This window comes from Microtus oregoni, unplaced genomic scaffold (genome assembly GCF_018167655.1).
Source record: "Microtus oregoni isolate MIOR12 unplaced genomic scaffold, Mior012 000020F_ref0000438, whole genome shotgun sequence".
In the NCBI taxonomy this organism is placed as follows: domain Eukaryota; kingdom Metazoa; phylum Chordata; class Mammalia; order Rodentia; family Cricetidae; genus Microtus; species Microtus oregoni.
The window spans coordinates 12,669,093-12,682,704 of NW_024543079.1; the positions used below are offsets into that span (position 1 = coordinate 12,669,093).

Genomic DNA, 13,612 nt, shown 5'->3' on the forward strand with positions numbered 1-13,612 from the left:
AAAACCGGTTCTCTTTCCTGGGAAAGAGATAGATGCCTGACATCTGGTCTCTCCTCCTGATGTGTGTTGCTGGCTCCAGATCCTGTTTATTTGCTGTTTGCCCTCTCCTCCTCCCTCTACTTCCTGACATGGTTACTATGGAGACGAGGGTCCCTCAGCAATTCTTCTGCCAGAGCTACAGTCCCATCCTCGGGACCTGCCCTTGCCATCCTGACAGGTTGCTGAGGCGATGTTGTCACCCGACAGGGAATGGGAGCCCCTGCCCTGAGCTGCTGCTGTTGCTATGGAGACAGCTCTTGGCGAGACAGAAGGGAGGTGGCAGGCCCTGCGATCTGCAGTGCCACCGTGGCTCAGCTGGGCTGCTGCTTAAGAATGGAATAGCAGCTGCCCCTTCCTCCACTATCATCCCCCTTGTGTTCCAGCAGAAAGCCAGTGTGAGCGTGATCTGTCCTAGCATGGCTGCTATGTCTGATTGTGTACCCTGTGCCAGGTACAGCTCCCAGCCTTGCCCATGCGTCTTCCTGCGGTTTAACCCTCCCCTGTCCCTGCTTTGTAGGTACTCCTCCTCCTTGGACATTTAAAAATTACATTTAACTCAGTGACCACAGAATACACCATTTTGCAGTTTAGTTTCGTGGATTGACATTGTACCGCCATCACCATCATTAATTCCAGAAGACTCCCGTTGCTCCCGTAAGTAGGCCCACACCTGTTGGCAGTCACCCTCCATCCCTTCCCCCTCTAGCTCCTGGCAACTGCTGGCCTGTTTTCCGCCTCTATTGATTTATCCATTCAGGAGATTGCATTCAAATGAAATCGAGCAATGTGTGATCTTTGGTGATGGGCTTCTATTACTTAGCAGAAGGCTTTCTGGGCTTTAGGTCCTTCATGTTGAAGGACCTCATTTCTTTTCATGGCTGGGTAATAATCCATTGTGTGGGTTGAGTGCCTTATTTAATAGATATTTGGGTGGCTTCCACATCCTGCTGTCATAAAAAGTGCTGCAAAGGGCATCCGTGGTCACGTTTTTGTGGTGCTGTGTGTGTTTCTCTTGGGTATGCATGCAACAGAGAGCAGAATCGCTGTCTGGGTGAGGCTGAAGACAAGTAGGGGGTTCAAACCCAGGGTCGTGGGTCTCCCAACACTTGGATGGTGACTTCTCACCTGCATTTCCTTCTTGATGGGTGGAGAGAGCACTGCCGATCGTTTGGGGTCGGTGGGGCCCTGGTTCTGCTGCGATGCAGTGTGTTCTGGCCCCGGTCTGTGAGCTGCAAGGCAAACCCAGACGTGGAGCCACGCAGGCCTGGGTGTGAATCTCGGCTTTGCTGTTTCCTTGAGTGGCTGTGACCTTGAGCAGATGGCGCGGCAGTGCTCATGCTCACTTGATCTGCTTACAGAAGGGGAAACTCGGTGCTCACAGCTTAGGGTGTTCTTGAGAATTAAGAGAGGCAGGCTGGGAAGTGCTCAGCCCCAAATGACGCTTGCTAAATACAGCCCGTACTCTTATCGTTATCATCTCAACCAGCCACTGGCTGCCGGCCTGGAGAAGCCTTTGCTGCCTCACACAGGGCTCTCCCCACAGAGCTGGCAGCTGTGCGAGGAAGGAGCAGCTCCACAGAAAACTGTTGATATTTGGTTTGAGACACGAGTCTAAACTGATTTTTCCTGGCTTTGGGGTGGCTCGGAGGCTAAGAGAGCTTGCTGAGTAAGCATGGCATCCTGAGTTCAAATCTCCACAATCCACATAAAGAGTAGGGCATGATCCTAAACAGACCTGCATTCCCAGCACTGGGGAGCAGGGAACAGGAGGACTCTCCAGGTTTAGTGGAAGAGAGTGACAGGTGGGACAGCTGAACCGTGGCTTCCACATGTGTACAGGGCATGTACACACACCACACCCATATATTATCCACACATACACACAAGATAAAATTAAAATTTTTTTTCTCAACTTATGTGGTGGTCTCTCCAAAAACTATATGATTTGTCTGCCTAATGCTTTGGCTGTGCTGCAAGGAGAGATGCACCCCAAACCAGGGCCCCCTTATGGCCAGTTTTGGGCATCAGGCAGTCTGATTTCAGTGAGATGTTCATGGACTCCGCTCCACATTTGGTGAGTTGGCAGCAAGGAAACACAGGACGTGTTGGGGGCCGAGGTCCCTGAGAGATGGTTAGGCAGCTCTCTCCTGGCCTGGGGAAGACAGAACTCAGGATTGCTGACTTCTTGCTGGGAAGGATTGATAAGGATGCTCAGATCAACAACCTGCTCCCCCCTCCCGTCCCCTTCTCCCCCCCACCACTCATAATAGTCTTCTGAGGAGTAAGGAGTGAGCCTTTGGGCTGGGTCCTGCTGGACGTGTGGCTGCATTCTCTCTGGTGTCCTGGCTCACCCTAAGAGGCCCGGAGCCAGAACACTGCCTTTGGAACAGTACTGGCCCCACCTCTGGGGCCTGTGAAAAAGGGGCTCTGCCAGACCTTGGCTCCCTGGAGGGGCAAGGCAGTCCCCCAGCTGCCTGACCAGCTGCCACTCAACAGATGGGAGGGCGGTTCTTGTGCTTGCTGAACCTGCTGCCTTGGTTTCCCCCCTGAGCTCAGAGCAGTGCAGGAGTCTACACGGCTTCCATGTGGTGGGAGAGGGTTTACTCCAAGACAGAATGACTGGAACCACTGTAGCTCACTGCCCCAGGGGACACTTCATACCCTCTGCCTGCCTCCATTCTGTGAGGTTCCAGCCCCTTGGCCTGCCTGCTGGCAAGGAGCACCATGGCTTCTGGGAGTGAAAAACTGTAGGCATTTCCCTTCGCCCGACAGATTCACAGAAGTTAAAGAATACATATACTAAGCTACCGGGATGATCGAATCCTTTCGAGGTTCGGAGATTCCTACTTGGGAGGTGAACAAGTCCAGTAGGATTTTCTGTAGTGTACAGACACATTCTTTATGTATACGTGTGCATACTTCTTTAAATTGAAAATATGTAATATAAACTCAATGAGGCAAAAATCCCATTGCAAAAGCACATAAAGGCATGCTTGGCATAACTCTGAGGAAGGGTTCTGCAAGCTCTAGCTGCACTGCCTGCCCCAGGGGCAGGAAACTGGGAACTCATTGCTTCCCTCTGTTCTTTGTGCTCTTTGAATGCCACCATGGGACTGTGCCATCTATTCAAGATGCCAGAACTAGTATGAAAATATACAAAATGATGAAAGCCGTTCCCAACCACTCCCTTCTCATCTGCCTAACCTGGGATTAACCGTTTGCTTTGTGTTTCTTTGGGCCTTTCTGTGTTTGACAGAGCACCTTTCTATGGCTTTAAAAAATAAATAAAGATGGGCTTAGGTTGCACATGTGGTTTTTGTAATGTACAGGATCATGTTGCATGGACATAGCTTTCTAAAATGCTGGATGCTTTCGGGTTCCCTTCAGTCTGAAGTGCTTATTATAAAAATCACAGAAGCAGATAAGCATAGGACGGGAAGAAAGTCCCAAAGAGAACCATCTATTTCAGTCTTAAAGACAGAGCCAAAGGTCTAGAAAGCGCTTCAGAGGACGCCAGTTGGCAAAGGTCCCTCAGGGAGGGGAGGAGGATGGGGGCAGCAGGGGAGGGAGCCTTGGCTTTATCTACTCGACATCTGTGCCTTTCTGGTTGGTTTTTTTGGTGGGGGGAGATGTTTTGTTTGTTTTGGTTTGTGGAGACAGAGTTTCTCTGGATAGCCCTGACTCTATAGACCAGACTGACCTTAAACCCAGAGATCTGCCTACTTCTGTCCCCCGAGTGCTGAGATTAAAGGTGTGCGCCACCACCATCTATACTTTTATACGTTATGTGGGTGTTTTGTTTTGTTTTGTGATAGGCCTTGCTATGCAGTCCAGGCTCACCCAGAACTCACTATGTGCACCAGGGTGGCCTGGAACTTGCTATGCCGACAGGCTGGTTTTTTACTTGTGGCATTCTTCCTGCATTTGTAGCTGTGTACCATTATGCCCAGGTATTCGGTTTTGGTAATTCAGTAACATTTTATTGAGATGTAATTAACACACTATGACTCTGCCCTCCTCTTTTTTATTTGCAGTGCTGGGACTTGAACCCACGCCAGCCAAATGCTCTACCTTTAGGCTACATCCCTAGCCCGAGTTTGCCCTTTTAAATTGCAGGTAGTGGGTTGCACAATTGTGTATCCATCCCTGCTCTCTAAATCCAGGACATTTTTGTCACACCCTAACAAAAACAAGCCAACCTTATTAAGAGCACACCTCTTAGCCGTCACTCCCCAGTCCCTCCGCCAGCTCTTCAACTATATATTTTCCATATATTTGGGATTTGCCTGGCCTGGACATTTTGTGGAAATAGAACCTGATGCTCCATGCCTGTTAAGTGACAAAACTGTTCCTGGGAGGACACACACAGGTCTAGACACCCCAGACGGGATCCCACGACAGACCAAAGGACAGGTACCACCAAAGCCCAACTTTGTGAGCCAACAGGTTTTATTGGGGTTATTTACAGGAGTATGGGTGAAGGGCAACTCACAGAAGCAGAAATGACTCACAGGCAGCTGCATCACTAAGGTCCACCCCGGCACAGGTGACAGCTCACAAACGCTGGGAAACCTGGAGCCCACTGCACAGCCTGCAAGTAGCTCAGCAGGTTGGAGTGTGTCCTTCCCAAGTGACTCTGGTCTAACGCTCTTCCAGGCAGCTCTGCTGGTTTCTGATTCTTCCAGGCAGCTGATCTGGTCTTAGACTCTTTGCAGCTTTTCTCCGCTGAGAGTCGTCTTCGGAATTCGGCTTCACTTTGTGTGAAGCTCTCAGCTTTTATTGCCGACTCTGGCGAAGAGGGGCCTAGTGAGCCCGGTCAGTTTCAGGGACTTCTGAACCTGTTTGGAGTTGTTTACATTCTTGCTTAAGGAGCTTCCTGCAATATGAAATGTTTTAATCTCAGAGGAAACTGTCCAGCGACAGTGCCTGCCGTGTCAGGATGGCCTTGCTTGCTTCTTCCAGGCACCCAGCAGCCCTGAGCATCAGGACCCCATTCCTTTCATGACTAAGTTTTTATTGTGTGGACACGCCATGGGTTGTTACTTGAGTCCTCATCTGGAGAGCATATTCGGTCATTTGTAGGTTACGTCCATTCCTCCACAGACTGTTTAGGTGGTTATTTGTTAGCCTCCTATAGCAACTCCTTGGTCATGCTCAGTCTTTTTACATCATCTCACAGGTATGTATGTGATAACTGAGAACCCTTAGGGATCCAGCTCTCTTCACTTCCTTGCTGTGATCAGGGGAACTTGGTGGTGCTGTGATTACCCACCTCATGGGTTTCTAGGGAGGTGAAGGAGTTTCCACTCAGTCCGTGATGGCAGGCCCGTCTTTCAGGCGGGGAGTCTGATGCAGAGCACCTCCTCATCACTCCATAGGAGTCTCCCTCTGAGCTTTCCCTTCCAGGCTGCTTGTCCTGGTACACCACCTCTCATGAAACGGCTTGTTCTGTGACCAGCATGCCCAAAGCCCTCTTTTGAAAGCTCTGAGATTCTTTGCTCTTGGCAGGCTGGTGGCATCCAAACCCTGTCTCCATCTTCCTGCCTCATTGATGTTCTCAAGGTTCTCTAAATGAGTTTAGAGTTAGAGTGAGTTAGAGTGGGCTGAGAAGATGTAAAAACACCAGACTCTGAAGTGGTGGCTTTCCTTGGTGTTTTCCTAAATCCCCCAGGTAATTCTTCCCTGCATGCAGCTTGGAAACCACTATGTTGGCTCCACTCTAGCCCTCGTCAAAGACGCATTTTCTCCCACCAAGCCTTTGGAATGCAATGAGGAGCTAGGTCAAGAACTGGTTGTAGGTTGGCTTTGGTTTTGCTACAGAACTCTGGTCAAGTTCCTGCCCCTTTCTCAGTTTCAGTAAAGCAGGCCTTGATGGATTAGAGAATAGCTCCATGGTTAAGAGCCCTGACTGCTCTTCCAGAGGACCCTGGTTCGAGTCCCAGCACCACTGGCTTCTTCAGGCACTTCACACATGTGATGCACATGCAAACATGCAGGCAAGGCACCCATACACATAATATAAAAATAAATAAAAATAAGTCTGTCTTTCATGCCTGCAGTAATGGGGAATGGGATGAAGGTTGGGAGTGAACATATATCTAAAGCCACTGGGGAGCATTTTCAGAAATCCGAGTGGGCAGCTCAACTCAGAAAGTTGAAAGCGACCCAAGTGTGGTTTCAAAGGCTGGTGGCATGAATCATCCCTCTCTCGGGAGGAAATGTTCAATGGAATCGTGCGTTTAATTGAATGACTTCTTTAAACAACAAGAAACTTCAGCACTGATTACTATAGCATTTCCTCAAATTCCCCACCATGGGGCTTGTGCCGTTTTGCACTCCTGCCAGCAATAAATGAGCCTTCTTGTTTCGTTCGAGCCTCACCAATAGGATGTATTGTTAGATGGTTTGGCCTTTTGCCAGTTTGATCATTGAGAAGTGGTACCTCAGGGTAGCTTTCCTTTGGGCATCTCCGCCCTGAGTGGGGCCAAGCATCTTTCCAGAGTTAAGATCAATTTGCCTTTCTTCTGTAAACTTTCTTCCTCCCTGGCTGGGGATGGAACCTAGAACCCCATGCACAGTGGACAAGCTCTCTCCCATTGAATAGTACCCCCAGTCTTTTGGGTTTTTTTGTTTTTTGTTTTTATTTTTTTTAGGCAAGGTCCTAATCTGTTGCACAGAAGGACTTGAATTTATGATTTCCCTGCCTCAAGCTCCTGAGTAGCTGGAATTCTAGGCCTGCCCCCTGGGTCTGAGTGCCCATGCTCTTGTATTCCTAACCTGTCTTCCTATTGAAGATCTCACCAGTTCATTGTTTATCTTTTTTTTTTTTTTTTTTGATTTTTCGAGACAGGGTTTCTCCGTAGCTTTTGGTTCCTGTCCTGGAACTAGCTCTTGTAGACCAGGCTGGCCTCGAACTCTCACAGAGATCCGCCTGCCTCTGCCTCCCGAGTGCTGGGATTAAAGGCGTGCGCCACCACCGCCCGGCTCATTGTTTATCTTTTAACTGTGTGTGTGTGTGTGTGTGTGTGTGTTTCTGGAGACGAAACCCAGGGCTTGGGACACATTAAGCCAATTTTCTACCACTGAACTGTGTTGGGACCAAGATGGTTTGTTCTCTGTTTCGTTTTTAATCTGTGTAGTGTTTGCCTGTGTGATCAAAAGTATCAATTCCCCTATCTGCAGCGCTTCTGGGTGTGTGGATCTTTGCTTATTAGTCTCTCGCGACCATTTTTGAGACTCCTGTGCTGTTTCTAGTTTTGTACCCACATTTTGTTCATTAGTATTCATTCTGTGTTCAAGGTCCTTCGAAATGTCACTTCCTGTGAGACGGAGATTTGCATGCAGAGTTTTAGGGAAGAGCCCCTTTGGCTGTGACAGGGAGTGAGGCAGAAATAGAAACTGAATCACAGAGATGGCATCAAGTCGAGCTAGTTAGTGGCCCTTTGGGGTTGGGGCACGTGGACCTGGGCTAGTCTTTAGATGTGGGTTCCGCCCAGGGAGAGCACCTCAGGTGCTCCCCTTAGCCAGTGAGCACCACCAAGAACAGCCCTCAGCTTGGAGGTCTTTTGGTCCTGAAGCAGGAGGAAACAGCATCCTCTGGGTAGCTCATTTGTCTAGTTCAGTGTCATCTTCTCTGCACCTCGGGTGTACTCAAGAAATCTCCAATGAGCCAACGAAAGACAACCAAGCGTCAGCCATGAAAACACACACACCAGTGACATCTGCAGCGAGAGGCTGTGTTTATGTATTTAGGAACACACACATGTGTAGCCACACTTAAAGGAAGAGGCCATGAATTTGAATGAGCGGAGGTAAGAGGGAAGGAAGGGAGAAAATGATGTAATTATATTATATTCTGGGGGGAAAAAAGCCCAAAACCACAACAACAAAGACTACAAGAGCACAAATTCCAATTTCCAGCCAACAGGATGACAGGGATGACAGGGATGACAGCGGCTGGAGAGGGTGCCGTGGGAAGGAGCCCCAGGCAGGGTATTTAGTTACTTCCTCCAGTCTGTCTGCCCTGTGCAGCTCACACAGTGATCCCTGGCTCAGCCTTGGGCTCTGGCCAACACATACAGGCTGGGTTGGGGCCCTCAGTGTGGCCGTTTGGGGACACCTCTTTGGATGTGTGTCATCTGCGTGATCTTTCAGTTTGGCTTCTTCTTTCCTCTTAGCATTCCTTGAAGAAAAGAGGAACCCGATCTCTGGGGAAGACAGATAAGAAGCCCACTGCACAGGTATTTCCTCAGCATCCCTCACGCACCCTGCCTGTAGTTTGGAAGCCCAGACCAACTTTGAGCGTCCTGGGTAGTCCCCAGAAGTCCCTAACATACACACACCCCCACCCCGTCTCCCTATGCATTTTCTTCCCCTGCGCGTTTCTCGACTTCTCAGCATTTTCCTTCCCCCAAGTCCACTCTGAACCCATACTTAGATACTCCTGGACCTGCAGATTGCTTACCCAGCATAAGGACAACTAAACCCAAGGTTCAGGGCCAGAGACCTTAAACTTGGACTCTGCAGCTTGATTGCTGTCCGACTGAGACAAATCACGTCAACTTTCTCATCTGTTTCCTCATCTGTTCCTGTTCTGTGGGTTTGTTGTAAGAATTAGATAAAAAGCACCATGTTTTGCACGGGCCAGGCACAGAATCCTGTTAACAGCCAGGGTGTCAGGCACTTTTTGTACATTTTCCCATTTAACACTCATCGTGTGGGAGAGGAACGGTTTCTGTCCCTTTTACAGATGGGACAGTTCTATCAGGAATGTACATAGTCAGTCATAATGTCACCGCCTCCAAGTCTCTGAGATTGTAGGCAGTGTGCCCTGGCCTCTCAATATCAATGTCATCTCGTTGCCCCCCTCCCCCAGCTCTGCTTCCTGTGGCCTCTAGGCTTCGATTCAGCCCTGTGTTCTCAGACATAGTCAGTGCACCCCAGAATGCTGTGGCTGGATCCGAGCTGACAATAACCTTCCTTAATGCTGTCTGTCTCCGTGTCCATTGGGCCGCAGGAGGACAGTGCAGATCTGAAATGCCAGCTGCATTTCGCAAAGGAGGAGTCGGCCCTCATGTGCAAGAAGCTCACCAAGCTGGCCAAGGAGAACGACAGCATGAAAGAGGAGCTGCTCAAATACCGCTCCCTCTATGGGGACCTGGACGCAGCCCTGTCCGCGGAAGAGCTGGCTGATGCTCCTCACTCCCGTGAGACAGAGCTGAAGGTGCACCTGAAGCTGGTGGAGGAGGAGGCCAACCTCCTGAGCAGGCGCATCGTGGAGCTGGAGGTGGAGAACCGGGGCCTTCGGGCCGAGATGGATGACATGAAGGACCACGGGGGCGGTGGTGGCCCCGAGGCCCGGCTGGCTTTCTCTGCTCTTGGTGGTGGTGAGTGCGGGGAGAGCCTGGCCGAGTTGCGGCGCCACCTGCAGTTCGTGGAAGAGGAGGCAGAACTGCTGAGGCGCTCCTCGGCGGAGCTGGAGGACCAGAACAAGTTGCTGCTGAACGAGCTGGCCAAATACCGGTCTGAGCATGAGCTGGACGTGACTCTGTCGGAGGACAGCTGCTCGGTGCTCAGCGAGCCCTCGCAGGAGGAGCTAGCAGCTGCCAAACTGCAGATCGGCGAGCTCAGCGGCAAGGTTAAGAAGCTGCAGTATGAGAACCGCGTTCTCCTCTCCAACCTGCAGCGCTGTGACCTGGCCTCCTGCCAGAGCACACGCCCCATGCTGGAGACAGACGCTGAGGCCGGGGACTCTGCACAGTGTGTGCCTGCCCCTCTGGGCGAGGCGCTGGAGCCCCACACTGCCCGGCTCTGCAGGGCCCGCGAGGCTGAGGCGCTGCCTGGGCTGAGGGAGCAGGCCGCCCTGGTCAGCAAGGCCATCGACGTCCTCGTGGCTGATGCCAATGGCTTCTCGGTTGGCCTCCGCCTGTGCCTGGACAACGAGTGTGCAGACTTGCGGTTGCATGAGGCGCCTGATAACAGCGAGGGCCCCAGGGATGCCAAGCTCATCCATGCCATCCTGGTGCGGCTGAGCGTGCTGCAGCAGGAACTGAACACTTTCACACGCAAGGTGGATGTGGCCTTGGGGAGCTCTGGCAAGGAGCAGCCAGAGTCCTTCCCTGCGCTGCCCACCTTGGGCTCCCAGGGGCCCTCTAAGGAGATCATACTGGCCAAAGACCTTGGCTCCGACTTCCAGGTAAGATGCCCAGGGCAGGGTCCTGTTACTTTTATTACATACAAACTTTGTGCTGGAACAGGCACAGGACAGAGAAGGATGCAAATCCACGTATACAAACAATTTTATAACTCGCCTGCAGTCCACAGGCATTTATTTATCATCCAGAACATGACCAGCCCCAAGGCTGCCCTGATCAATCTCCCTGTTGGGCACTATCCCTGCTTCCCAGGACAATCTCCTAGTTTTATCCATCTTTGAACTTTATATAGGTGGAATTATACAAACCAAACACAGCAGTGCCTGGCTTTGTTCACTTGGTCTGCTATTTGCTGTAACAGGTAGTAAAAATGTATTTATTCCAACTTACTAAGTATAAAATAAGCCTATTGGTTCAGTGAATAACTGCCAAGCAGGCATTTACTGCTGATGGAGGTTGAGTCTGAGGTCCTCTGTTTTTGCTAGATTGTCCCTTTCTCCCTTACCTTCCCTCCCCTCCCATCTCCTCTTCCAGTGCTGGGGACAGAACCCAGGGCCTCATACATGCTAGTCAAGTACTCTACCATTGAGCCGCATCCCTGGCCCCCTCTTTTTAAAACATCTTTGAAAATTTACATATGTGCATATGTGTATATATATATGTCACCTGTGTATGGGTGTCCACAGACGTCAGAGGAAGGTGCCGGAGCCTCCAGAGCTAGAGTTGCAGGAGGTTGTGAGCTCCTTAGTGAGTGTTAGGAACTGACCTTGGGTCCTCCCGAAGAGCACCAAGAGCTCTTAATCATTGGGCCGTTTCTTTTCTTATCTCGTTTGTAACTAAAATTTTTATTACACTTATTTGCGGAGGATGTGTTAGGGGAAGCCATTGTGGACAGGTACTGGCCACAGGAGTCAGTTCTCAGATGGTCCTGGAGATCAGTTCAAATTCAATTGTCAGGCTTGGTAGCAAGTACCATTCCCATTAAACTATCTTGCTAGCCCATATTTTAAATTTTCAGGCAAATGTTTGTGTTTTTTAAGCCTTCTAATGAGTTTTTGAGAAGCTTAGTCTTGATATCTATGACATGCTATGTAGAAAAACTAAAATAGCAAAGACATCATAAATTTGCAAAGTATTATTGCAAATGCAATACATAAATGTTTGAAGCAAAGACAAAAAAAATAAGCGAATACGTTGTGTTCCTGCTTACCACTTCCTGCCAGCACCTCTGTGGATGAAGACTGGTGATATTCAGTACAGGTGCCACATGCCGCAGCCATGTGGGGATGTGGCTCAGTGGTAAGGCACTTATCTTAGCATGCAGCAGGGGCTCCATCCCCAGCACAGACAGAAACAACCCAAAACTCCCAAGACAAATTTTTAAAATGAACAAAGATGACATAGCATTGAACTGCAGTTTCTTGGTTGCAGTTCCACATTTTGGGTGCTTGTGTCTAGCTGGGTCCTGGAAGGTCGCTTTCTAAACCTCTGTTACATGCCCTCTCCTGGGCTTGCTTTTTGCTCCTTTTGTTTCATGTTATAGCTACTGTTGCTGGATCACGTCTTCCGTGTCCGTTTGCTGGATACTTTGTTGCTAGTTCCTACCCTTTGTGCTCAGCACAGGATTGGTGGTGGTCGGTAGAACCAGATAGGAATAGGGTTCCCACTCCAAAGGGTCTTATTGCCTAGTGAGGAAGACTTAATCAACATTGCAAGCCTGTGAATGTGGTATGAAAAGCAGACGAGGGACCCGAAAGAAAGATACATAGTTTCTATCAACAAGGAGCTTGTCCTGGTTCTTGAAGACGCTCAGCTCATATAGAAGGAAGGTGGTATATTCAAGGAACTGTGCAGAGCCATGGGGCTGGGCTGCAGAGAGTATGGGGTGGTTTGGTTTTCATACTGAGAGTGGATTTCCGTCCATGGCACCGCACCGTACTATATAGTAGCTTCAGCTCATGCTTTGCTGTTGCTGCTTAAGATGGCTTCATAAACAAGAGGACAGCACCATGTTGAGTCTCCTTCTTGTCTCGTCCTGAAGTATGAGCTGGGATCACACAGGGGGGTAGAGCAGTGGAACTGTTTCTGCAGCCTTTGCATAACAACCGTTCACAAATTCGTGTTTTCACTTGCCCACGCGTTCGGCTTTGCAACAAGCCGTCATTGAGTGGCGGGAATGCTCCCTGGTAAGACGAAGTCCAGGTTGCAAGGCCGATCCACCTGAGCCTCACTCTCATGTGGACAACCCTATTACGGAGCTGAGGCCTGGTGGGGACCTTCTGAAGCTCTCCTCGCGCGTCTCCCCATGGCTCTCTTCTGCTTGTGCCCCTCGCTTTAGCCATCTGACTTCAGAGACTTGCTGGAATGGGAGCCTAGGATCCGGGAGGCCTTCCGTGCTGGTGACTTGGACTCCAAGCCTGACCCCAGTCGGAACTTCAGGCCTTATCGAGCTGAAGATAATGATTCCTATGCCTCTGAGGTGGGTGGAGGGCTAAGCCGGAGGTTGGGTTGAAGGAGATTAGTTGGGGCCCTCTCAAAAGCAGGGTGATCCTTCAAGGATGGTGCTAGGGGCTTTGGGCATTCTGTTTGGTTTTAAGCTTCCTGACAGCCAGGACAAAAATAGGAAATAAGGGCTGGGCGGTGGTGGTGCATGCCTTTTAATCCCAGCACTCGAGAGGCAGAGACAGATGGATCAGAGACAGTAAGACCAAGGCCAACCTGGTCTATAGAGTATGTTCCAGGACAAGCGCCAAAGCTACAGAGAAACCCTGTCTAAAATCCAAATAATAAATAAATAAATAGACTAATTAATTTTTAAAAAGGAAGTAAGGAATTTGAATCAACCTCATGGTCTAGTTAGAGAAAGCTTAGCTGGACATGGTGTGTACCTGTAATCCCAGTATCAGAATGCTGAGGCAGGAGAAATGCTGAGCTGGAGGCCATCGTAAAATGACTAATGTATATAGGAGAGAGGCAATGGTCTCTCTATGCAGGCTCTTTGAGTTCATGTTGTAAATCTCCTGCACGCAGGCTGTGAGATCTTGGGTTGTCAGGTGTGATCTGCAGGCACAAAGCCCCTCCTAGGGTTGTTGACAGGTAGATACATGAAAAGCTTTAGCTTAAAGTCGGGCTGCTATGGGTGAGGATGAGAACAGAGTCCAGGAAATGTCACTTGGACTCAGGGGACCTGAACAAGATGTCACTCACTGGTCTGTGGTAATTCCTTGGATACTTTCACATCCTGTGGCCCCAGCTTTCCCACCTACAATATTTATGGTCAGTAGAATTTCTAAGGTTCTCTGATCCTTAAAAAGTTCCCTCTGCACTTTGAGCCTCAGATGCTCCCCGGAAACCAAACCTTCCTGGAAACTGAGGTGGTCTGGACAATCTAGTAGTCATAGGGGAAGGAGAAAAAAAAA

The 13,612-nt window shown here is 49.8% G+C and overlaps 1 protein-coding gene across 1 annotated transcript in view; it reads left to right on the forward strand.

Moving 5' to 3' along the window:
* Soga1 (suppressor of glucose, autophagy associated 1) overlaps positions 1-13,612 on the forward strand; it is a 66,303-nt gene that overhangs the window by 26,095 nt on the left and 26,596 nt on the right. Inside the window, exons 4-6 of the mRNA XM_041670210.1 lie at positions 8,217-8,279; positions 9,056-10,234; positions 12,532-12,672. Of these exons, the coding sequence (XP_041526144.1) occupies positions 8,217-8,279; positions 9,056-10,234; positions 12,532-12,672 (1,383 nt within the window). The remainder of the gene's footprint in view (positions 1-8,216; positions 8,280-9,055; positions 10,235-12,531; positions 12,673-13,612) is intronic.